General features: G+C 42.2%; 1 protein-coding gene across 1 annotated transcript in view; it reads left to right on the top strand.

Moving 5' to 3' along the window:
- LOC102867398 (pleckstrin homology domain-containing family A member 2-like) overlaps positions 1 to 23,666 on the top strand; it is a 71,556-nt gene that overhangs the window by 6,306 nt on the left and 41,584 nt on the right. Inside the window, exon 2 of the mRNA XM_006900274.1 lies at positions 20,510 to 20,566. Coding sequence (XP_006900336.1) covers positions 20,510 to 20,566 — 57 coding nt within the window. The remainder of the gene's footprint in view (positions 1 to 20,509; positions 20,567 to 23,666) is intronic.

Here is a 23,666-nt window from a genome sequence, read left to right as displayed (position 1 = left end):
CATCTGAATATCTTTGGTGAAGTGTCTGTTCATGTCCTGTGTCTATTTTACAATTGGGTTGTTAACCTTTATCTTGTTGAGGTGCTGGAGTATTCTATAAATTCTAGATTATTGTTGTTGTTGATTGCTGTCGAGTTGAGTATGACTCATAGTGACCCAATGAACAAAAGGCCTAAAGCCTTTCTGTAACTATTGTCATTTATCAAAGTTCATAGAGTTTCCAGAGGCATGTTGTTTAGGAAGTTGGTGCCATTCCTATAAGTCCCTTATCAGACATGTCATTACCACATATTTTTTTCAGTCTGTGGCTTCCCTTACTACCCTGTTGGAAAAGTTTTTTGATAGGTATGCATAGTCTCTCCTGGTTGTAGGTTTTTAGCGATGCTTGGGAGACTGTTCGTATTGTGGATTAGGGCTTCTAGAGTTCTTCCAACCTTTTCTCTGATGAGGTTTATTGTCCTTGGTTTTACTCCTAGGTCCTTGATCTACTTAGAGTTGGTTTTTGTGTATATAGTGTGAGGTATGGCTCTTGCTTGAGTTTTCTACATACAGTTTTCCAATTTTGCCAGCGTCATTTGTTAAAGAGGCTTTCAGTTGACCATAGGTAGATGGGCTGATATCTGGGTTCTCAATTCTATTCTATTGATCTGTGTGTTGGTGACTACCAGTACTATGCTGTCTTGACCACCATGGCTGTGTAGTAGGATTCGAGATCAGGGAGTGAGATGCCTTTTACCTTCTTTCTCTTTTCTAGGAGTGCTTTGCTTATTCAGGTTCTCAAAGGGAGATTCTTGATGCAACATAGTAATAGTTCAGAGCATTTTACTTCTTCAGCTATAAGATTTTTCTCTTATTAATCACAGTGACCGGGCCACTTCTCCAAACTTGAGGATGGATATTTTGATAAGATATAAAATGGTATTATTGTTGTATAACATTGAGTCTTCACAATCACTTGTTATGCATCAGAGAGCTGGACAATGACAAGGGAGGACAGAAGGAGAATTGACGCCTTTGAGCTGTGGTGCTGGAGAAGAGTATTAAATGTACCATGGACTGCCAAGAAAACAAACAGATTCATCCTAGAGAGGGTTAAAACCAGACTGCTCCTTGGAGGCAAGGATTCTGGGGCTTCGTCTGACATACTTTGGACATGTTGTGAGGAGAGACCGGTGCTTGGAGAGGGACATCATGCTTGGGAGGGTGGAGGGATGACGCAGGAGGGGAAGGCCCTCTATGAGGTAGATTGATTCAGTGATTGGGGTAATCGGGATGAGTGTGTCAGAGGCAGTGCGATTGGCACAGGACAGAGCAGAGTTTAGGGCTGTTGTACATAGGGTCGCTATGAGTCGCAAGCGACTCGACAGCACATGACAACAACCACCACCATTGAGTTGGAACTGACCTGTAGCTGACCCTCAGAGGATTTTCAGAGGCAGATAGTCACACGTGAGTCAATTACCCATCCTTCTCCTTTGGAGCGGCTGATTTTAGTTATGACATTAAAATGGTGTCAGTTAGCATTTATTATCTTCCAAGTATTATTCTAAAGACTTCATTGGGTTTTCATTTCATTCTGACAACAGTTTTGATTAGTAGGTGTTACTGTCCTAATTTAAAAGGTGAAGAAAGTAAGGCAGAGATAGGAAGAAACTTGGCCATAATTACATAAGAAAGTGAGCAGGATTTAAGCCTAGGCTGACTCTAGTGCCTCTGCTACTATCATAGGTTGTCAGAGAGTCCACTTAGTGCTGCAGGGAGGAAGGAAAGCCTTTAAATGAAGTCTTAGAGGTAAAAGTTAAGGAGACTGTCACAAGGGGAAACCTTGGACATGAAGAATCTACCCTGTCCTGGACCAGGGACAAGGAGTCACCTTGAATAGAAACCCTGCAGAGTGCTAGGGGTCAGAAAATGATGAGTGGGATGTGATCCTTAAGAGCAAATCCTGGGGCCTGGTTGGGAGTTGTGCTCAGTCACTGATTATCTTCTTTTCAAAGGGAAAAAGAGGAACCTGACATATTACTTAAGAGATATTGATAGGCAGTTGTTGTTATGTGCCATTGAGTGATTTGGGATTCATAGTGATCTGTGTACAACAGCTCTGAACCTTCTCTAACCTGAGTCTGTTTCATCGTTTCTGACACACCTACAAAGTCAATCCATCTCATCCAGGGTCTTCCTGTTTTGCACTGTCCCTCCCCACTTCCAAGCATGATGTCACTCTCTAAGGACTGGTCCCTCCTTGCAATATGCCCAAATTATGTGAGACAGTGCTTCAAAATTCTTGTTTCCAAGGAGCAGCCAGGTTTCATCCTCTCTAGAACAGACCTGTTTGTTTCTTTGCAGTTCATGGTATAGTCAATACTCCAGCACCACAACTCAAAGACATTAATTTGTCTTCTGTTATCTTTAGTCATTGTCCAGCTCTTCTGATGCACAATGAGTAAATTGCAAAGACCATCGCTTGGATCAGTTGCATCTTAGTCTCTAGACAGACATCATTGCTCTTCAGTACTATGGAGATGTCCCTGATAGCAGATATTCCCAATGTAATTCATCTTTTAATTTCCTGGCTTCTGGTACCAAGAGTATTGATTGGGGAGCCAAGCAAGCTGAAGCTGTTAAAAATCTCAATTTCTTCCCCATCTGTCATGATGCTGTCAGTCGGCCCAGGGGTGAAAAATCTTTGCTTGATTTTCAAATTTAATCCATATTGAAGTCTATAGTCCTTGACCTTCTGCAGCAAATGCCTCAGGTCCTCTTCAGTTTTGGCAAGCAAGGTTCTAGGTTTCTAGGCTTTGCCTACATAGGCCACCAATAATTGATGCTTATTGAACCTGTTTTCATTATTGTTGTTGCTACTCTATTATTACTGATTGCAGCTTATACTTATTGCATCACTACCATATTCTAGCAACTGTGCAGAATACTTGACATGTATTGTCTCCTTAAATCTTTCCAATAACTAGGCATGAGGCTGTGCAAAAGGTAGGTTCCTGCACAAAGTAGGTTCCACAGGGGAATTCTGGAGTAAGTTGTGCTCAGGATTGTTTAAAAGAAACTGGCATTCATGCTGTTTCACTGAGTGGTCACTGAGTCCAGTCTTCAAGTGAGAGTGAATCAGCTTCAGTTGCCATAAAGCCAACCCTCTGAAGAATGACTGCAGATACCAGCCATTGAAAGCACACCATTGTGGCAAAAGAGTGTCTGAGGGGGTCAGGGAGGGCAATAAATATGTGCTTCCAGGGTACGCAGCGAGGGACCATTAGGGATCAGAATGCTGAGTGGATCAGGTACAGTCTTGAAGGTCAATTTTGAATTCTTGTAGAATAATGATGACTACTTATAACTGATAAATCAAGACTAATTATATAATTGATGTAGTAGAGAATCAGAGCTTTTGAAGACAGGCAGTCGTGATGCTAGAGAAATATGTGCCATGAAACACATTAGCTAAAAAGGGCCCCTATAAATAGGAAGCCTCCATATTACAGATTATGACCACTTATTTGACTAATGCCTTTAGAAATCAATTTAATATCAATATTAAGGAAACAATTCTTGAATAGAAACAAATACTTTGATCGGATTTTTCTTGAAATGTTGCTACAGAGTATGCCATTCGTACTCATACTTGCATTTAAATTTAATATTAGTCCCCATTGTGATAGAAGAAATGAAATTCCTTAATTATGGGAACTCTTTTATTAGAGTCCTAGAGTAACATACTACGTTTCTGTTGTACAGTATCACTTAATGTTCTGTCTTTCTAATGTTTACTTGTTTAAGCAATTACAAGACTAAATTACATGGAGCTGAATAAAATTAAACAGAAGCATCCAACTAGTATTGCTCCAGATAAATTGTTCTTGTCAAGTTTCTCTCTCTGGTTTGTGGAGTTTTTATTTTATTTTTTAATACTTAGATACTCTTCTCCTCCAAAGGTTATAATGTGAATTCCTGATCATTATCATATATAAAAGAATTGAATGTATGGTGTCTTAGTTATTTGACACTACTATAATTATGAAAGAGATACCACATGTAGATGGCTTTAACAAACAGAACTTTATTCTATTACAGGGTAGGAGGATAGAAGTCCAGATTCCTGGTTTCAACTCAGTGGGAAGGCCTTGCTCACTCTCTCTCAGTTGTGGAGGAAAGTCTTACTTGTTTTCAGCACACGAAGGCCCAGTGCTCTTTGGGATCTTCCTGTGTCTTGGCCTTCCCTAGTAACAAGGGCTTCCTTGTACAAAAAGCCAACTCCGAAAGGATGTACCTTACTCCTGTACATTCTTTCTTGGTGGTACTGAGGTTTTCCTGCCCTTTTTTCTCAGGTGAGATAAAAATATTACACAACACATCTAGGGAAGTTCTCTTTATATTGATTTAGGCCTGGAATGGTGCTCAGGGTACATTCCATCCTTATTCCTTCTATAATTGTTTGGTTTCTCAGATCCTAGGAGATTATTACAAAGCTTGCACATTATGTCATTATACAGGTGGTTTGGAGGCAGGAATACACCATTCAATTCATGACTTTTCCACCCTTTGTTCCTCCTCCAGAATTCATATGCATATCCCATGTGAAATACTTTCACCCTGTCATATCATTCCAAAAGTTCCAATTCTATCATGGGGGACGAGTTCTCTCTATAATGCGAGTTACCTGCTTCGAAAATATAGTGGTGATATAGGCACACGTTAGGTATTTCTATTACAAATAAAAAAAAAATTGGAGGGAAGGACAGGACAGCAGGTACCCAACAAGCCAAATACCCAGCAGAAAAATTGACATTAGCCCCAAGTCTTAAAAAGAATTCTCTTCACAACAACAACAGCATAACTTACAGAGTTTAATATATGTGAAGCTGACAATAGTCGAAACTAGTATTTTTTTCTTACTGGAAATGATGATCTATGAAAAAAGTAAGTGCATTCTTTTTTTCATGTCTATTCCAATTATATACTACTGTTTAACCACCATCCTAGAACTCAGTGGCACAAAAGAAATTATGCAGTATTACTCACACCTCCAAGATGTTGTAGGTTCAATTCTAGACCACGACAGTAAAGTGAGTACCATAATAAAGAGAGTCAAAGATTAATTAAAAAAAAAAAGAATTCTCTTTTCTCTCAGACCACCTCCGTAGTGGCTGTGCCTTCTAGACTCGGGGCGTTGGCCATACTCTGTGCCCAGGGTGGTGGCTCCTTGGCTTTGCAGGCCCACTGGGAGAGCAGTTATTCTCCCTCTGCTAGGGAAACTCCTCTTACATCTGATTACTGATACACTGGAATTAAGGAAAGTTACATTCAGCCCTTCAATCCTTTATATCTACTTGGTTTATCAGTTCATGGCAACCACATAACTGGAACTGTGGAAGTTCATCACTTCCCCATTATGTTATTGCATAATGTATTTCAGGGAACACTAGTGGTTTAGTGATAAGGAGTTGCACCACAACCCAGAGGTACGCGGTTTGAATCCAGCTGGTGCTCCAAGGGAGAAAGATGGGCAGTCTTCTCCTGTGCAAATAACTGCCTGTGAAAACCCACCAGAGGGTCGGCTGTGGACCGATTCCAATTTGATGGTACACAACAATAGTATGTTTTTTGGGGGATATGTAATTCAAGCCAAGACACATGTATTCTGATAACTCAAGAACCCCATAGCTGAAAGCATTCTTTTCCTTGATGCGGACAAAGATTGTTAGCAGTACTGACAACAGGATGGATATTTGATTGTATTTTAGAATAAAGAAGACAGAAGCCTGGCAGGAAATGATAATGCTACATAATGAGTACTGTCATGTTAAAGACTAGGTGAAAACGGATGTTGTTTTAAATTGTTCTTTGTTGAAACTTCTGAGCAAAATTTGAATGAAATTTTCTAGGTTTTATATTATATGCTTCAACATGTTAAAAGGCTAAAAGCCAGTAGGATGATTTTCTTTAAGAAATAGGCCATACCCACACAGTACAAAATTAAAAATATATGGACACGCAGTGGCAAGTATATGTCCTCTAATTCTTACCCATTTGCCATCCCCAGTGACAACCACTGTGACCAGTTCTTGAGAATATTCTCAGCATATACAAACATGATATTCAGCAGTTGTTTAAGCAAAGAGTTTCTCTCTTTTTAAAATTTTTTTTGGTGTGTGTACAGTCACTTTGGATCTGACTAGTATAGGAGGAAATTGACCCTCATTCTGTCCCTCCTTCTCCAGCAGAGCATCTGGTAGATTTGAACCGTACAGCTCTGGGATTGCAGTGCAGCTTCCTGCTACTTGGACACCAGAGCTCCCTGGCAAAGAGTTTCTTTCTTTTCTTTTTTTCACTCCCTTCTTGATAATTTGTAAAACAAGCTGGTTGTTTTTTTCTTTTTTTTTTTCTGGTTGCTGTTTGGCAGAATTTGCATGAAGGAGGCGGGAGGTAGGGGGACGTTCTCATGGCATTTCCAGAGGGAGCCATCAGAAGGGACTAAAAGAAAAGAAAAGAGGAAAAAAAAAAGAAGGGACTAAAAGTCCAGTGCTCATTGGAAATAGAATGGGAAGGTATTTGAAGGGCTTAAGACAATAGAGGTCACTGAGGACAACAAAGCAATATATTGATTAACTCATGTAGTGTCTCCATTAACCTATTGATTGACTGTGAGGGATTACAAGTCAGACAAGGCCATCAGCATCCCTGAGTGGTGAGGGTGGCAGGGCTGGTAAGTGCCTGGTGAGAGCTCATGGCAGACAGGACCTTTCTTAGCTGTAGGCTGTTGTAAGTTGTTTTGTGTTGGTGCTGGACCCCAGTTGCTGCTGAATTGACTTTGACTCTTGATGACTCCATGTGTGGTCAGAACACTGTACTCCTTAGGATTTTCTTTCTTTTTAAAGTAATACTATGTTTTAAGTGAAAGTTTACACAGCAAATAAAGTTCTCATTTAATAGTTTTTATACATGTTATTCCATGGCATTGGTTAAGATTTTCACAGTATGTTAGCAGTTTTATTATTTCTATCCTATTTGTTCTATTTCCTTCATCTAGCTTCCCATCACCTCCTGGCAAAAGAGTTTTTAATTCATGAACTCTGTATAATTGATTAATTAACTAATGTGAGGATGGTTAGATTTTATTACACATATTTTGGGCAAGTTGGTAAGAGAGGATTATTCCTTGGAGAGGGTCATCATGCTTACTTCCTAAGTGGTGGAGGGACAGCGGAACAGAGGAAGGCCCTCAACCAGGTGGATTGACAAAGTGACTTCAGCAGTGGGCTCAAATGTGTCAGAGATTGTGAGGATGGCACAGGGTAGGACAGGGGTCACATCTGTTGTTCATAGGGTCACTAACAGTCATACTTGACGCTACCTAATAACAACAACCTGTAGACATGTGACTTTAAGGGCGTTTAGTAGATTGCTAACTTGCTCTTGTTAGTATTGCATTCAAGTAAGAATACAGAATCCTTTTGGAAAAAATTCCGGAAGAAAATGTCAAGTGACTGATTAGTCCTTTTACCAAATCCAAATGCTATTATGTATAAAATTATTAAAGTTTTATGACTCTTGTATGTGAATTTTTTGAGAGTTAAGTTACTGTGAGTGCCATTTTGGTTTAGGTATTTTTCTGTGAATTTGCTTTTAAAGCAACTCTATAGCAGAGTGACTTAGTGGTAAACAGTTGCGCTGCCAACCCAAAGGCACATGGTTCTAATCCACTATCTGCTCTTCGACAGAAAGATGGACAGTCTCCTCCTATGAGAGGAACTGCTTCTGAAAACCCACTGAAGGGTCAGCAATGGGTTGATTCCAGCCTGAAGGCACCCAACAACAGTACCTACATTGTGTATATTTTTAGCAGTAAATGTTTTACATTTACATTAGCATTGTATGCTATGTGCTGTTGAGTCAACTATGACTCATAGTAACCCTATGAATAATAGCTCTGAACCCTACTCTATCTTGAGCTATTTATTAAATATTATTTAAGGAGCACTTGGGGACCATAGTGGCTTGATAATAGTACAAATTGATATTAAAGTCCAGTTTATATGTTTATATGCAAGCATGTATCTATTTCTATCCAAAAGAATGCCATTTTATTAGTAGTAACATAATGTCTATGAGGCAAATCAGATTGTTGTATGGTTGGGAGAGGGGCCACTTCAGTCTTCATTTTAATGGGTTCCATCACCCGAGCACAGGACAACTTGATGAGAGCTTAAATTAAGGAAGCATCTCTTTGCTGAGCCTCCCGGTCCTCATCTGTAAAATAGGAACAAAGAGTAACTCAGTCTCTTGACAATTACTGTGAAAATTAAATGAGGAATTTGAAAATGCTTTGATAAACTAACTGTGAACTGCTACAGAGGTGTTCTTTGTTAAGAAAGTTTGTGCTGACAGGCCTCAGGACGCACTTGTGGGGGATGGGAGAGGTGGGAGAAGAACGTGCTGTAGGAGATGACAACTGGGAATTGGGTTTTGAAGCTTCCTGAGATATCTAGGGTGATGGTGAGTGAGAATGAAGAGGAATGGATTTAAGGCTGTTATGAAAGGAACTTCAGTGGACCAGTGGCTAAGTGACTTCCAACCAAAATGTCAAACTCGCCCCGTAATTCTGTGGGGAAAGGATGGTGCTCATCTGCTTCTGCAGAGATTACAGTTTTGGAAATGCTGTGGGGCAGGTCTGCTGTTATGAATTGACAGTTTACTTGATGGACCCTAACAATGACAACAATGAAAAGGAGAAGAGTCCTTCGGTGGGTACAGATGCTTAATGTGCTTGGCTGCTAACTGAAAGTTTGGCAGTTCAAGTCCACACCGATATGCCTCAGAAGAAAGATAATTCGTTGTTGTTGTTATGTGCCGTCGAGTCGCCTGAGACTCATAGCGACCCTATGTACAACAGCCCTAAACTCCGCTCTGTCCTGTGCCTATCGCACTGTCTCTGACACTCCCATCCCAATTATCCCAGTCACTGAATCAATCCACCTCATAGAGGGCCTTCCTCTCCTGCGCCGTCCCTCCACCCTCCCAAGCATGATGTCCCTCTCCAAGGAACGGTCTCTCCTCACTACATGTCTAAAGTAAGTTAGACGGAGCCTCAGAATCCTTGCCTCCAAGGAGTCACCCGGTTTAACCCTCTTCAGGACAAATCTATTTGTTTTCCTAGCAGTCCATGGTATTCTCAGTACTCTTCTCCAGCACCACAGCTCAAAGGCATCAGTTCTCCTTCTATCCTCCTTGGTCATTGTCCAACTCTCTGATGCATAACAGGTGATTGCGAAGACCATGGCCTGTATCAGACGCACCTTAGTCTCCAGAGAGACACCACTGCTCTTCAGCACTTTGGAGAGGTCCCTAACAGCAGACTTTCCCATGGCAATGCGCCTTTTAATTTCCTGGCTGCTGGTGCCAAGGCTGTTGATTATGGAGCCAAGCAAACTAAAGCTGTGTACAATCTCAATCTCTTCACCATCCATCCTGATGCTGCCGATTGGTCCAGTGGTAAGAATCTTTGTCTTCTTGACATTGAGCCTCAATCCATATTGTAGGCTGCAGTCCTTGACACTCTGCAGCAGGTGCTTCAGGTCCTCCTCAGTTTCAGCAAGCAGGGTTGTGTCATCCACATAATGCAGATTGTTGATAAATCGTCCACCAATCCTGACCCCACATTTCTCCTCATAGAGCCCAGCCTCCCGGATAATCTGTTCTGCATATAGGTTGAAAAGGTATGGAGATAGGATGCATCCCTGGTGTACACCCTTCCCAGTTTTGAACCATACAGTGTTCCCTTGCTCTGTTCTGACGACTGCCTCCTGGTTCAAGTATAAGTTTTGCATTAGAACGATCAAGTGTTCTGGGATTCCCATTCTTCTCAGAGTCAGCCACAGTTTGTTATGATCTACACAGTCAAATGCCTTTGCATAGTCAGTGAAGCACAGATAGACATTCCTCTGATATTCCCTGCTTTCAGCCAAGATCCATCTAACATCAGCTACAATATCTCTAGCACCACGACTTAATCTGAACATTGAAAGATAATTTACTTCTGAAAAATCAGCCTTTGAAAACCTTGTGAAGAGTCCTTGAATGCACTTCACCAAAGAAGACATTCAGATGGCCAACAAGTACATGAAGAAATGTTCACATCAAGAAGTCATGTGTACAAATTTACGGACTGAGAAAGTGTATTGCCTCTGCTGCTACTGGGGTGCTAGACCTTGGTAAATCGTATATAAAGTGTATTTAAAGCTGGCATTTATTACCACTTGTACTTTGTATATAGAATTTTTATAAATTGTATGCTTCAGAAATAATTTTAAAAATTTTAAATCATGATACACACCCTCCATTAAAGTACAGAGTCCTTCTGCCAGCAGGAACCACACTACAGTCCATCATCAAGTGTATGTTGGCTCCAGGGCAGTGTATAGTGTATTTTATAGATGTGACTTAACATTCTTACTCTCCAGAGAATTTATGGTCATCATAGAAATGAATGCATTTCCAAACTGCCTTAAGCATTTGTATTTTTATAGACATTGTGGGTTGTTGTTTGTTTTTTTTTTAAAGCCTATGTTTTAAATAACTTTTGTACCTTTTTTTGTTTTATTAAAATATGTACATCAGTAAAGACTTTTTAATAATGAACAAAAAAAAATGTTCAAAAGCCCTAGCTCTAAGAAAGATGCAAATCAAAACAATGATGAGATATCATCTCACCCCAGTCAGAAGAGCAAAATTTAACAGAATAGCATGCAACAAATGCTGACGAGGTTGTGGAGAGACTGGAGCCCTTATTCACTGTTGGTGGGAATGTAAAATGGTGCAACAACTGTGGAAGGCAGTATGGTGCTTCCTCAAAAAGTTGCAAATAGAGATACCATTTGACCCAGCAATTCCACTACTGGGAATATACCCCGAAGAGACTATAACCAACATCCAAGCAGATATATGCACACCCATGTTTATCATAGCTTTGTTCACAATAGCAAGGAGTTGGAAACAACCCAGGTGCCCATCAACAAACGAATGGATAGAGAAGCTGTGGTATATTCACACAATGGAATACTATGCTGCATTGAAAAACAAGGAACTCATGCAACAGTATTCAAAATGGTTGAGCCTGGAGGACATTATCCTCAGTGAAAGATCTCAGTCGCAAAAGGACAAATATTGTGTGGTGCCACTGCTGTAAAATGGGCCTGATATCGGGGTTGGGGTAAGACTGAGTAAAACTGGATAAATTGTGTATACTGCACTGAAACAGATGAGGAAGAGAATAATTTAAAAGCGATGTATGATAGGGTATTATGGTTATCACAAGAGTCCACAATTAAGGTTTCATAGTGGAATGTACTTGAGGAGGTGGGAGGGGTGCGGGGGGGGGATTGTGTACCAGGGAGGGAGTGTTTCTTTTACTTTTGAAAGAGAGGAGCGAGCTGGGGGGGGGAGGGCTGGGCGGGGAGAGAAGTGCAGCAATGAATGAATGGAAATCTAAAATCTCTGTAAATGTTCATTAAAATTATTAAAAAAATATTAAAATAAAATTTTTTAAAAAGGAGGGAAAAAAGAGTCCTTTAATGGCACTCATGGCTAAGTGCTCAGCGACTAACCAAAAGATTGATGGTTTAAATGTACCTACCCAGTGGAGCTTGGGAAAGACACTCTGCTTCTGAAATGTCATAGCCATTGAGAACACTGAAGAAAAAAAAATGAAGAGGAAGGGGGGAAAGGAAGAACAGTCCTACGTAAGAGGAAGTTATCAGAATTGACTGGATGACAACTGGTTTCTATGAAGGAAGAAAATGACACCTGGTGACTGCTTGAGGTGGTTGTCTGGTGCCTTCAGGTCTGCTCCGACTTACTCTGACCCTCTGCACAGCAGAATGAAGCCTGCCTCACAATCTCTGCTCTAGTTAACCACATCATCAAAGGCGCCATATCAGTCAGCTCATTTCCTCCAAGGTCATCTTTTTCTCTGACCTTCCACTTTTCTAGGCATGATGCCTGTCCTGACTGAAGTAGTGAAATAGAATAGTCAAAGACTTAGAAGCTGCCTTGGGGAAAGAATGGGAGCTACTGCCACTGAAAAGAGAGAAGTTGAGAAGGGGACCTATTAGGGATAGAAGAGAGGAAATGACATCTCAAGTTTTGAGACAGATGTGGAGGACGTGGAATTGAAAGAGGAGTGTCTTATTAAATTTAGAACATTCAGTTGCCCAGTAGTTACTAGGTTATTGGCATCTTGAGACCCCAAAATAGTCAGGGAATTATTTAGAACTTTTGGCTCTGTCTTTTGATAATTAGCATCTGGATTAGAAGAAGGAAAAGAAAAGGACCATAAAAAAAAACAACACCCTGTGGTATACTCTCACAATGGAATACTATGCAGCACTGAAAATCAAGTAACTCATAAAATATTACACAGTATGGGTAACCCTGGAAGCCATTATGCTGAGTGAAATATGTCAGACACAAAAGGACAAAACACTGTATAATACCACTCACTGTTATAAAACAGGACTAACCTGGGGGAGGGGGAAAGAAAAGAGGGGATAAATAATGAACATTACATTGGAATAGATGAAGGAAAGAACTGTTTCAAAGGAATATAGGATTAGGCATTATCTATGACAACAGCCCAGAATAAGAGGTGCATAGCAAAGTAGACTGGGGGAAGGGGAGGAAATTATGCATCAATTAATGATTTTTTTAAGTGAATTGGAGGGGATAGCGAGGATAATGTGCAACTCTTGAATGTAGGAAAATCCAGCTTTTTTGTGAACTTTTGTTGCAATTACAAGTAAAAAAAAGGGGGTGGGGGAGAAAATAAAGGGACCTAGGGGTGTTGAGCACACCATGAAGGTTATTCTGGCTAGAGCAGGTGCTGGCATAGTCCCACGAGAGACAGATAGGCACTTAATAGAATTAAGACAACTCAGCAGTTTATGGACTTTTCATGAAGGGGAAGGTGACATACATGCTTTGAACTGAAGAAAGGGGGTTGTAGCCATGGCATGTCGTGGCTATTATGAAGCAGAAGTTAGTTCTGAAGAAGTAGACTATAAAGTGGAGGAAGGAGAGGTATTTAGCACTGACGCAGTACATGAAGCTCCTGCACATGTCTCCTGGGAATGCCTTGGTTACTATTTCCCTCTGGACTATCCTCTCTTGGTAGCCTGAGAGTGGAATCACGCACCTCCCCTCCATCCCTATTATACTGCTCCCTGTAAACAAGGCCTGTCCTGAGAATCTGCTTGGCTGTGGTTTTTGCAGTTGTAGTTGTGGTTTCAGCTCATGAGTAGCCATGTTGGCGCATGTCCTAGTTATGGGATTTCTACATTCTCCTTTCTCCTCCTCCGGTGGTAGCTGGCTGGCTTTTAAAAACTGCCTGTTGTATTCTTTGCTGTATCCTAGGTACCCCAGGGGTGTACATGAGAAGGTAAGGAGGCAACATCTCTCCTTTTCCCTATCCCCTTTCTTAATTCCTGGTCACTTGGGGTTTGGCATCCAAGAGCTAGTTTGACTAGTTCCAGCCCTGCCCAGCTTGGGCAACCAAATGGAGCCTCTTGTGGTGTAAGCCTGCTGGTCCTGCTCCTGTATTTACCTTTCATTGATAATCAACTCTTAGATAATGAGCAGGTCCTTGGACCTTTGAAGGATTGTCTCAAGGGAGGTGACATGCTGTAAAAGAAGTTGCATGACATTTGGGACTTGGAAGGCTTGGGGTTGAGTCCTGGCCTAACTACTTAAACTGAGTGAGTGACCTGCTGAATCCTTAGTTTCTTCATCTGTAAAATGAGCTTGTTAGGAAGAAGTGACGATGTATGCAGTCACCTAGCAGCATGTTTGGCACTTGATAGGCTTTCAACACATGTCAGCTTTTGTCCCTCTCTTCTCAGGCGGAGCTTTACTAAAGCTTTGGGTTGAGAGTCAGGAGTGAAGAGCTCCCTCTTTGTTTGGCCTCCTGGGGGAAGTCATTCCCCCTGCATGAACCTCAGAGAATTCATGTGGTAAATGAGGCTGCAGACAATTTCTACAGTGTCAATTAGTGCTGACATCCTCTGGATTTATGAATTTGTGGTTGGGTGGTCTGTTCAATTCTTTGTTCCTTGTTACTCTAGGTAGAAGTTGTGGAATGTAGTAGAGGATACATGGGTGAGTGTTTTGGCTTCAACAAGACACAGTGTTGCTTTTAGAGAGAGGCTTGAGGAGGGGGAAATAGATGGGATTTGCTACATCTTTGTTTAGGCATCTCAGTTCTTTCCTGGTTGACCTAGAAGAACAAGTTACATTTTTCCCATTCATGGTAAAGAACCTTGAGGTCCTTAGTGGAGAGAAGAGAAGAGAACTTGAGCAGAAGCAAGGCAGAGGCAGGGTCTCAATACATCGGTCACATAACAAGAACTTGCTGTGTGCCCTATCTTGATCCAGAAAATTCCCAAGTCAAAGAAATAATACAGGCTGCCCTGGACACAGACACCTTCACTCACTGTTGACTTGCTGCCAGCCATGCATAGCCTGCAATTGCCCTCTCTCCTGCCATGGCCTTCCTTGACTTTTTCTCTTCTCTGTTTAGTGCTAATGAGCTCTGGATATATAGTCTAGGGAGCTGCACTGCTAATGCAAAGTTGGTTTCTCTTGATTTCAATCTAACGTAACTCCTTGGGAGAAAGATGGGCTATCTCCTGTGAGCTTTATAGCTTTCCTAAAACCTGCTGGAGGGTCTGCTATGAGTTGATTCAGACTCTCCAGCCCTGAAATTGAGAGCTTTGAATGTTGCAGGTGCAATGACCAGGGTTACTCCAGCAGTTGCTGTCTGAACAGGTCCCTTTCTCCCACTAGTTCCTACAGTGTCTCTGGTGCAGTGTTAGCAGTATCAGTCTTTTTCTTCAGTAGTTTCTCTTGTTAGGTGCCATCAAGTCAAGTATGACTCATAAGCAACCCTGTGGACAGTAGACTTGGAACTGTGTCCTAACCTGTTCCACTCTTATCAGACCTGACTCTGAAGCCCATTGCTACCAATCCTTCTCGTTCCATGTCATCCTCTCTTTCACTGACCCCCTACCTTTGCAAGCATGCTATTCTTTTCCAAGCAACAACCCCTCCTAACAACATGCCCAAACAATGTGAGATGAAGCTTCGCCATTCAAGCCTTTAAGGAGCACTCTGACTGCACAAGACATTTGTTTGTTCTTTTGGCACTTGAGGGAATATTCTGTACTCTTCTCCAACACCACAACTCAAAGGTTTCAGTTCTTCTGTCATCCTTATTCATTGTCCAGCCTTGAAGAAGGCGCAGCCAGAGTGATCCTTGGAAGCAAAGTTGATAAAGCTTCATCTCACATATTTTGAGCCTGTTGCTAGGAGAGGCCCTTCCTTGGAGAGAGATACCATGCTTGGAAAGGTGGAGGGTCAGTGAAAGAGATGAAGACCCTTAACCAGATGGATTGACACAGTAACTACAGCAATGGGTTTGAGTATGTCAGAGATTGTGAAGACGGCACAGGGTAGGTAGGACAGGAGTTCAGATCTGTTTTCATAGGTTCACTGTGAGTCGTACTTGATGGCTCACATTGCCTTCATCTCAGGCACTTGCTGTCCCTTTTCTCAGTCCATTCATTGCCCTCCTCTAAGCCTATGATCCCATTTCTCAGTCCCTTCATGCTGCTTCAACCCTGACTCCTGTCACAACCTACCCTATTTGAGGTTACATTGTTGTTACATACTGCTAAATTGAGTGCTGCTTATAGTGACTGTGTGAACAATAGTTGTCAGCGCTGCCCTGTCCTGTGCCGTCCTCACCATCTCCAACCCGCCTGAGTCCATTGCAGCAGTCACTATGTCAGTCCATCTCATTGAGGTTCTTCCTCTCTTCATTGTCCCTCCACCTTCCCAAGCATGATGTTCCCCTTTAAGAACTGCTCCTCCTAACAACAAGTAAGTGAGACAAAACCTTGCCCATCTTTGCCTCTAAGGAGCACTCTGACTGCACTTTCTCAAAGACGTGGCTTTGTTCTTTAGGCAGTCCATGGGATATTAAGTACTCTACAGCTCAAAGGCATCAATTCTTCCTCTGTCACCCTTATTCATTTGTCCAGCTCTCAGGTGCATAGCGGGTAATTGGAAAGACTGTGGCTTAAATCAAGTGTGTCCTAGTCTGACATTATTCTTCATGGCTTTGGAGACATCCTTGACAGCAGATTTTCCTAAAATTATGTGGTTCCTGATCTCCTGACTGCTAATACTAGAGGTGGTAATTGTGGACCCAAGTAAGATGAAATCATTGACAGTCTCAATCTCATGATGTTGCCTGATGGAGAAAGACTGATCAACAGCCTGCATTATGCAGATGACACAACTTTGCTGGCTGAAAGCAAGGAGGATTTAAGATGCTTGCTGCAGAAGATCAAGTACTACAACCTTCAGTACAGATTACATATCAACATCAAGAAAACAAATGCTTACCACAGGCCATGTGGGAACTGTTAATTCAGTGGTGCATGGCTCTGACAATAGAAAGAGATGAGTGTTCTTAGTGCCCAACATGAGCATGTCTTTCCAAAGAAACATTGTTTAACCGTGGTAGACAGAAACTATACTGGGTTTTGTTTTTGTTTTTTGTTTGTGTTATTTATTTTTCTTTTCACTTTATGCAGTTAGCAAGTTTTATGGAATGGTTTGAGAACTTAACAACTATGCAAATACTGTTTTTATTTAAAAACTAAGGAGTCTGCTGGGTAAAACAATAAAATTCTATTCATGGTCTCAATATGCTTCAGATATAATTGGAGAAAAAAGACTCAAACTCATAGAAAAATAGACTGTAGTAAAAAAATCCAGGGCTAAGATTTTTTTTCCCCCTTCTTACAGACTAGTGGGTCACAAACTTGGATATGTTTAAGGGTCACTTGGAGCATTGCAAAAATATATCTGTGCTGACTTAATCCTGACTCCACTGGATTCAGATTATGTATTCTTGAGGCAGATCTTAAGCCTGGGCTTTTAAAGCAAGCTCCCCAGGGGATTCTGGCACACGCTGAAGTTGGAAAAGACTCCAAGCCCCTGAAATCCAAGAGGCAGGGGATGGTGGGCCATCAGAGCAGACTGAAGTGGATGGGAAGGGCTTTTGGAAGATGGGTCCAGAGCATCATTTTTTTTTCCTAGAGGAGACAGTGTTGTGGCCAAAAAGATTTATTAGGCTTCTCTCTCCAGCTCTGACATCTGGGCTCCCAGGTGCTGTTTCTTGGTGTTCTTGCCCTGACATCTGGCTGCCACGGCCCTCAGCTCAGGCACACTGCCACCTTCTTCCTTAATTAAGAAGTGTCTGCTGGGAGCTGCCAGTGTGCCGTCCTGGCAGTGGCTGCACCATTAGTCTTAAAAGTCCAGTAATTAGAGTGGACACTGAGCCATCATTTTGGATCAAACCTTAGGGATCCTGGGGCTGTTTTCTTGTGTGTCATCCATTCCTTCTGGGTGGTGGAGATTGTTATTTCACATGATTGTTACATTTTCCTGGCTTCTCATAGAGGTATATGTCAGCCAAAGAGAAGACTGTGAGTGGGGTGTGGGTGAGGGGTGTGACAACCCCATTCACTCCCCTGGGGTCACTAAGCCTAGAGAATGGATATTCCCCTCTACCCCCATGAACAGGCAGTTGAAGGAAGGAACTGAGGGTGGAGTAACTCCAGAGGGGTGGAGGGGATGAAGTAGTTGAAATCTGATTATTCCTATCTGTCATTACATGCGGACTAGTGTCAGAACAGCTCCCCAAATCCCACTGCATCACTCATAATTCAAGTTAGGGCTCTGGAGGCCTTTGAGTTGTGGTCTGGGGTGAAGAGAGTGAGTTGTGCAAGGCCAGCACTGAGACGTGGCACTTGCATCTTGTAATTAGTGCTGTGGGAGGGGGACAGGATGGCATATAAGCCATATGCTAGTCTCTCTATTTCTGTGTGATTCCCACAGCAGCCCCTTGAAATCAAGTTGATGATTCCCATTTTAAAAGTAAAGAAACTTGCCTGCAGACAGAGATTGATTCCTGTCATAGTTCAAGCTTTTGAAATTCTATCACACTACTCCAGCATGCAGACCTAAGCTGTTTCCAGCTCCATCCCTGATCGAGTGTCTTGTGACAGAGCCCCTCACCTACATGCCACTCTCCTCAACTGCGGAATGAGGCAGATAGGCACATGCTAAGTCTGTAGCAGAAGCCTGTGGCTCCAGGTGTCCCTCGGACCCTTGGCTTTGACCTTGATGTGCATTCCTGCTTTTAACACACTGAGTTTGCCTGGAGTGGTGGCTTTGTCCTCTCTAGCCATGCCAGTTACTTACTCTCAGGGAGCTCTGGCTCCATAGTTAAATACTGTAGGACACATCTCTCTTACCCAGTACAAGATTGCCAAAACATAAAAAAGAATTAACTATGTAGTTCCAACTGTGAAGTCAAGGGAAAAGAATGTGTAATCAAATCATCCATGTTTGCAACATTAATATGGCGACTCAAAGGTAGTTTTTAGATGAATCTCCTCACTTGCAAAGGGAGGGCTTGAGAGTATATATTTGTCATTAAGATTCTAGGTTTTCAAAACTCGTTTATTATGGTGTTCTTCCTAACCAGTTTCATATGAATCTGAAATTTTACATACTGAGTTTGCTTCAAATGATAGAAATGAATTTAGGTCATCGGGGCCAGAAAGACTTCCTTATCACCTAAGAATTTTTTAAAAAATTATTTTTATATTGGTTTGCATAAAAAAAATTCATATATTTTATGTTTCACACTTCCTACCCTTGATAATCCCTAGTGTGAAGAGTATGTGAATGAAGGAAAGAGTATAAGTTATTTTTTTTTCTTTTTCTCTTCGGAGGGGGAAGTGAAACGAAGAGTATAAGTTATTTCTTAATGTGGCTTTCCTAGGATAACAGATCATTGAGATATATTTGGTACCAATAAGAATTTTCACTGTGAATCTTTCTTTTAGGACATTTACCAAATTCCCATTATCCAAGATTTCACCTGTATTTTTTATAGAGATGTCCTTCCCCCACCCCCCTACCAGGTGATATGGTTTTCAAAGGTTGTTTTTAGGACCTTAAGACAAACATTTCTGAAGTTACCAGAAACTCGAGACAGATACTTGGGGTGGATTTAAATTGGAGTGTGGTTATATGTTAGACACTCTGAAGCTGTAATCTTGGCCATTTCTTTGCTATATTATCCTCCCTATGTTGGCCCTGCTCCATCTCTGGCCATGGGGGAATTTGAAACCTGGAGGGAGAAGTTATGCCAAAGGAGAGGATACTGCGAGATCGTGTGCCTGTGAGTTTCTTGTTGCTCCGATTGTTACTCATTGCTATTGAGTTGACCCTACTCTGCTGATCCCCGTGCACAGAGTAGAATGAACGGCCCCATTGGATTTTCAGAGTTGTGACTTTTAGGAAGCAGGTCACCAGGCCCGTCTTTTGTGGCAACTCTGGACAGGTTCAGACTGCTAACCTCTCAGCATGTAACCATTTGCACCACTACTATATCACATTTAGTACTTTATCCCGTACAGACATCAGCTCTTTTTTTTTATTTTTTAAAATTTTTTTATTTTTATTATTTTTTGTGTGTGTGTGTACCGTCAAATCAGATCTGACTGGTACAGGAGGAGATTTTTCCTCCTTCTCCAGCAGAGCATCTGGTAGATTCGAACCTTGTACTTCTAGGATTGCAGTGCAGCTTCTTGCCACTAGGCCACCAGAGCTCACCAGACATCACTTCTGTTACTCACGGCAGTCCTGTGAGGGAGGCTGAACAATTACATTAAAAAAAAATTCCGTGCTGTGGTTGTGCATATTTATGTCCTATTTCTTGGGAAAGTTATTTGAAGTGGCATGGAATAATTTGAAGTTAGAAAACAAAGATGCAGGTAATGCTTGTGTGTCTTCTGTAGATCAGGGACTGTTCCCAGTGCTTTTGTATTAATTCATCTTTACAACCCTGTAAGGTGGTTATGATTTTTATTTCTAATTATAGAAGGAAAAAACTGAGGTTTAGCATAATTAAGGACTTGCTCACAGCTAAATATTAGAATGGACACTTTCAGCCACAAAATTTGAGTATTTCTCTATAAGAGTTTAGGAAGGGGTAACATTAATGTTCACATATGCATACAATAGAAATCCTGTAGCAGAAATTGTTAGTATTTTAAAAGTGATAAAAGTAAGGCACGCTCTGGTGGCCTAGTGGCAAGAAGCTGTACTGCCATCTCAGAGGTACACAGTTCAAATCCACCAGATGCTCTGCTGGAGAAGGAGGGGCAATCTCCTCCTGTGCCAGTCAGATCTAATTTGGTGGTACACACACACACACAAATAATAACAATGTGAACCAAAGGATGGTTAAGTAACTTGCTCAAATTTTAAATCCAGTAAGTAGCCTAAACAGAACTTGGTTCTTCTGTTTCTTAGTACTGTTTCTCCTTCCTCACATAATGTTTTTTTTAAAAAAAATATTTTTCAGAACCTGGCAGTTGGGGCAGGAGCTGTTGGATCTTTGCAGCTGACCTACATCTCAAAGGTAATGTTAGCCTGGAGCACTGGGAATCCACGTTCTTGAAGTAGTTTTAATATCTAAACAGGAGACAGAGCCAAATCCTTTGAGTGCTAGCATTTAGGAGCACTGAGCAGACAGTAAAGTGCCCTCACCCTCCTCCAGTATTGCCTGTGCTAGCTTTGCTGCTGACTAGAGGTGGGTGTAATGCTGGTTTGGCTAATTTTTAGAGGATGGAGCATCTTTACTTCTTAGGGCCATCAGCTGTGTTCCCAAACCTAAACCCACTACTGAGTTGACTCCAGCTCATAGCAGCCCTATAGAACAGAGTAGAACTGCCCTGTAGGGCAATAAAAAAACATTTACTTCCCTCCAAAGCTGTACGTCTTTATGGAAACAAACTGTCTCTTCTTTCTTCCACAGAGTGGTTGGTGGTTTTGAGCTGACAGTCATGAGGTCAGCTTCCAAGTATTTGAACCACTCTGCTTCTGGCTGTCTGTCAGTAAAGAAGGCCTATGGATGGTAGATGGCGATTGAATAGGACTGGTGATTGGAATGGAGTAGGACTTTTTTGTTTTTTCTTTTTTTCAGAATTGGGGCAAAAAGGAACATAAAAACAAAAGGAATCCATCATTGTATTCTCTCAAAGAATAATGATATATATGAGAGCAACTCATAAAGAGCAAGGCCTCACTGAAATTTTACCAGTTACCCAGATAGCATCACTGCAGAGGGGATGCTAAGAACACCCAGAGAAGGTGCTCACATGTGCCAGGAAGACCTCAGCAGGCAGGGAGCTGCCTGAGAGGAGGCAGCCTTGCAGGCCAGCCCTCGCGCAGCAGCCCCTCTTCACTGTGGAGACCTGGGTGGGGCTAATTATTGGTGCCCCGGGAGCTGCTGACTTCAGCTTATTCTAGGGGCCCTCCCTGGAGCCAGCACCAGTGCTGACCTGTGATGTAGCAGTGATAAAAAAGCTGGAGACTTAGAGCCTCCCCTAAAAGAGGAACTCTTTGTACAGTGAGGAGAGCCAGGTGGCTTCCAGCCAGCACTGAGGTTGCGGAAGTCCTGCTCTAACCACACACCCTGCTCTTTGGGCCTCTGGGGGCCTCTGCTTCCTTGCCTTCCCTCTCCCATCTTCAGAAGGTTGAGATCTGAGGACCCTTGACCTGAATGAATCCTGACTCCTTGTCATCTTAAACTCTGGGGAATCACTGTGTTTGGCCTCCCACCTCAGCTCCGGCAGGAGCTGTGTGAGCTGGAGGAGGTGGACCAGGGGGTCCTAAGGACCTTTAGCTGAGGGACAGGCTGACCCTGTGGAGTTGATTTGCAGACAAAGCTGAGTACAAAGGCAGAAGACACAGGGCAGTGCCTGAGCGAGAGAGGGGAGATAATAACCCCAGGGGAAGAGGGAAGGGGAGAGGGGGGAGGAGGGGAGGGCTTCCCAAGTACAGCTTTGCTAGTGCAGCTGCGGGCAATTTGTACATGCCTTGTGGTAAGAAATGTGGCTCCCTCACCAGGCGGCAGGGGCCTGGGGCTTTCCCACCCCCTCTCCTGTCCTCATTAGGTCATCTCTCCCTGAGGCTTGGAGAACTAGAATTGAGAGAAGGAAGCAGAGAACCTCATTATTAATGTAAACCAAACTCCCTCCTGTCTGAGAAGGTTTGGGAGGTTTGGTGTTTTGGGGTTTTTTGGTTTGGTGTGGTTTTGTTTTTTGTTTTTTTTAAGTGTAGGTAGAATTAATACAATCTGTTGCTGAATCATGATTTATAAATGCAGCTCTGATGAGGGTTTTTAGAATTCTCAGCCTCATTTAGAAAGGATGAACCTACCTTTTAGCCCTTAATGGGAGAAGCAGGCTTGGGTGAGCATGCAAAACCCACAGCTGCCCCAGGGTCAGGTTACACAGAGCTCAGAGCCTTTTAACTCCTGCCTGACCTATTGCCAGAAAGCATGGGCTTTCCCAGAAAACAGTTAGCCATGGTTCTGGTATCAAATTCAGCATTCTAGGTTATTTCCGAGGAAAATGTCATCTTTCTTGCTAACCTCTCACATATTCCCTCACAGAGTAAGGCATTTGACCACAGTGCCAGACAGCCTGGCTTGTGGTATTTATTTCTATGGTCTCTCTCTTTGAGGATTTCTTTTCCATAGCGTTTTCTTGAGAGAGAATTTTGTAAAATAGGCATGTGGTCCTGCAGAGAGGCAGACAAATAAGAGTGGTTGACTGATGCCATCCAGGCCATTGATGGCAGTAGAACCAGTGCTTGGGCAAACTAGAAAACCGTCAAAGCTGGTCTTTGGTACCGCCCACCTCCCACTCTGCGTTGTGACCCTTCTCTTGCACCCTGGCCATCCCAGTTATAGCTTCTATCTTATTTTATCAGGACCTTGTCCAAGCTAGCTGTCATGAAGACCTGCCCAGACCCATAGCCCTTAACTTTTTGGGAAGTCATGGGTCCTTTTAAGAATATAATGGATCAAATGCCAGTTTAGCCTCAACTGGCTTTCATGAATGTGCACATTTTAAATATAGCGTATTTGATCTATATACATAGATATATATAGAAATATATATGTGTGTGTATATATATGACTATAATGGGTCTGGAAAGACAGGGCAATGGTGGGCATAGTTCAATGTTGATGAATTTTATAAAAGATAATGAATTGGAATGATTGTATGAAATACAGTGTGAAAGGATAGTGTGAAACACAGTGTATATGAACCTTTGTAAGGAAACCATTATAAATAAAATATTAAAAAAAATATAATGGGAAAATGTGGATGCCTCCTCCAGGTGAAAGCATGCACACCCCTGATTTTAGTTACCACACTGAGGAACTCATGGGGCATCTGAAGCTGGTCCAGAGACCTTCCTCTCAGATCACCTGTAATTATGCTGTGTGGGCGGCTTTTTATTGCCCTTTTCTTTATGCCACCTGGTATGGTTTCTGTTGCTGCTCCTGCCACTGGGGCCCATTTCTAGCCAGGGGTTGACAGGGTGGCATTGGCCTCAGCAGTGCCCTGCTTCTGAAGAGTTTGCTGCTCTTGTGGTCTGTGTTTAATCTGGTAAGAGCAAGTTCCTTGAGTCTTTTGAGCTGTAGAGCGGTCTTGGCTGTACTCGAC

This window comes from Elephantulus edwardii, unplaced genomic scaffold (genome assembly GCF_000299155.1).
Source record: "Elephantulus edwardii isolate Elephantulus edwardi_28Jun2011 unplaced genomic scaffold, EleEdw1.0 scaffold00279, whole genome shotgun sequence".
Lineage (NCBI taxonomy): Eukaryota > Metazoa > Chordata > Mammalia > Macroscelidea > Macroscelididae > Elephantulus > Elephantulus edwardii.
Note: the sequence above shows the minus strand (reverse complement) of the source record. Positions and strands in the feature narration are given on the sequence as shown.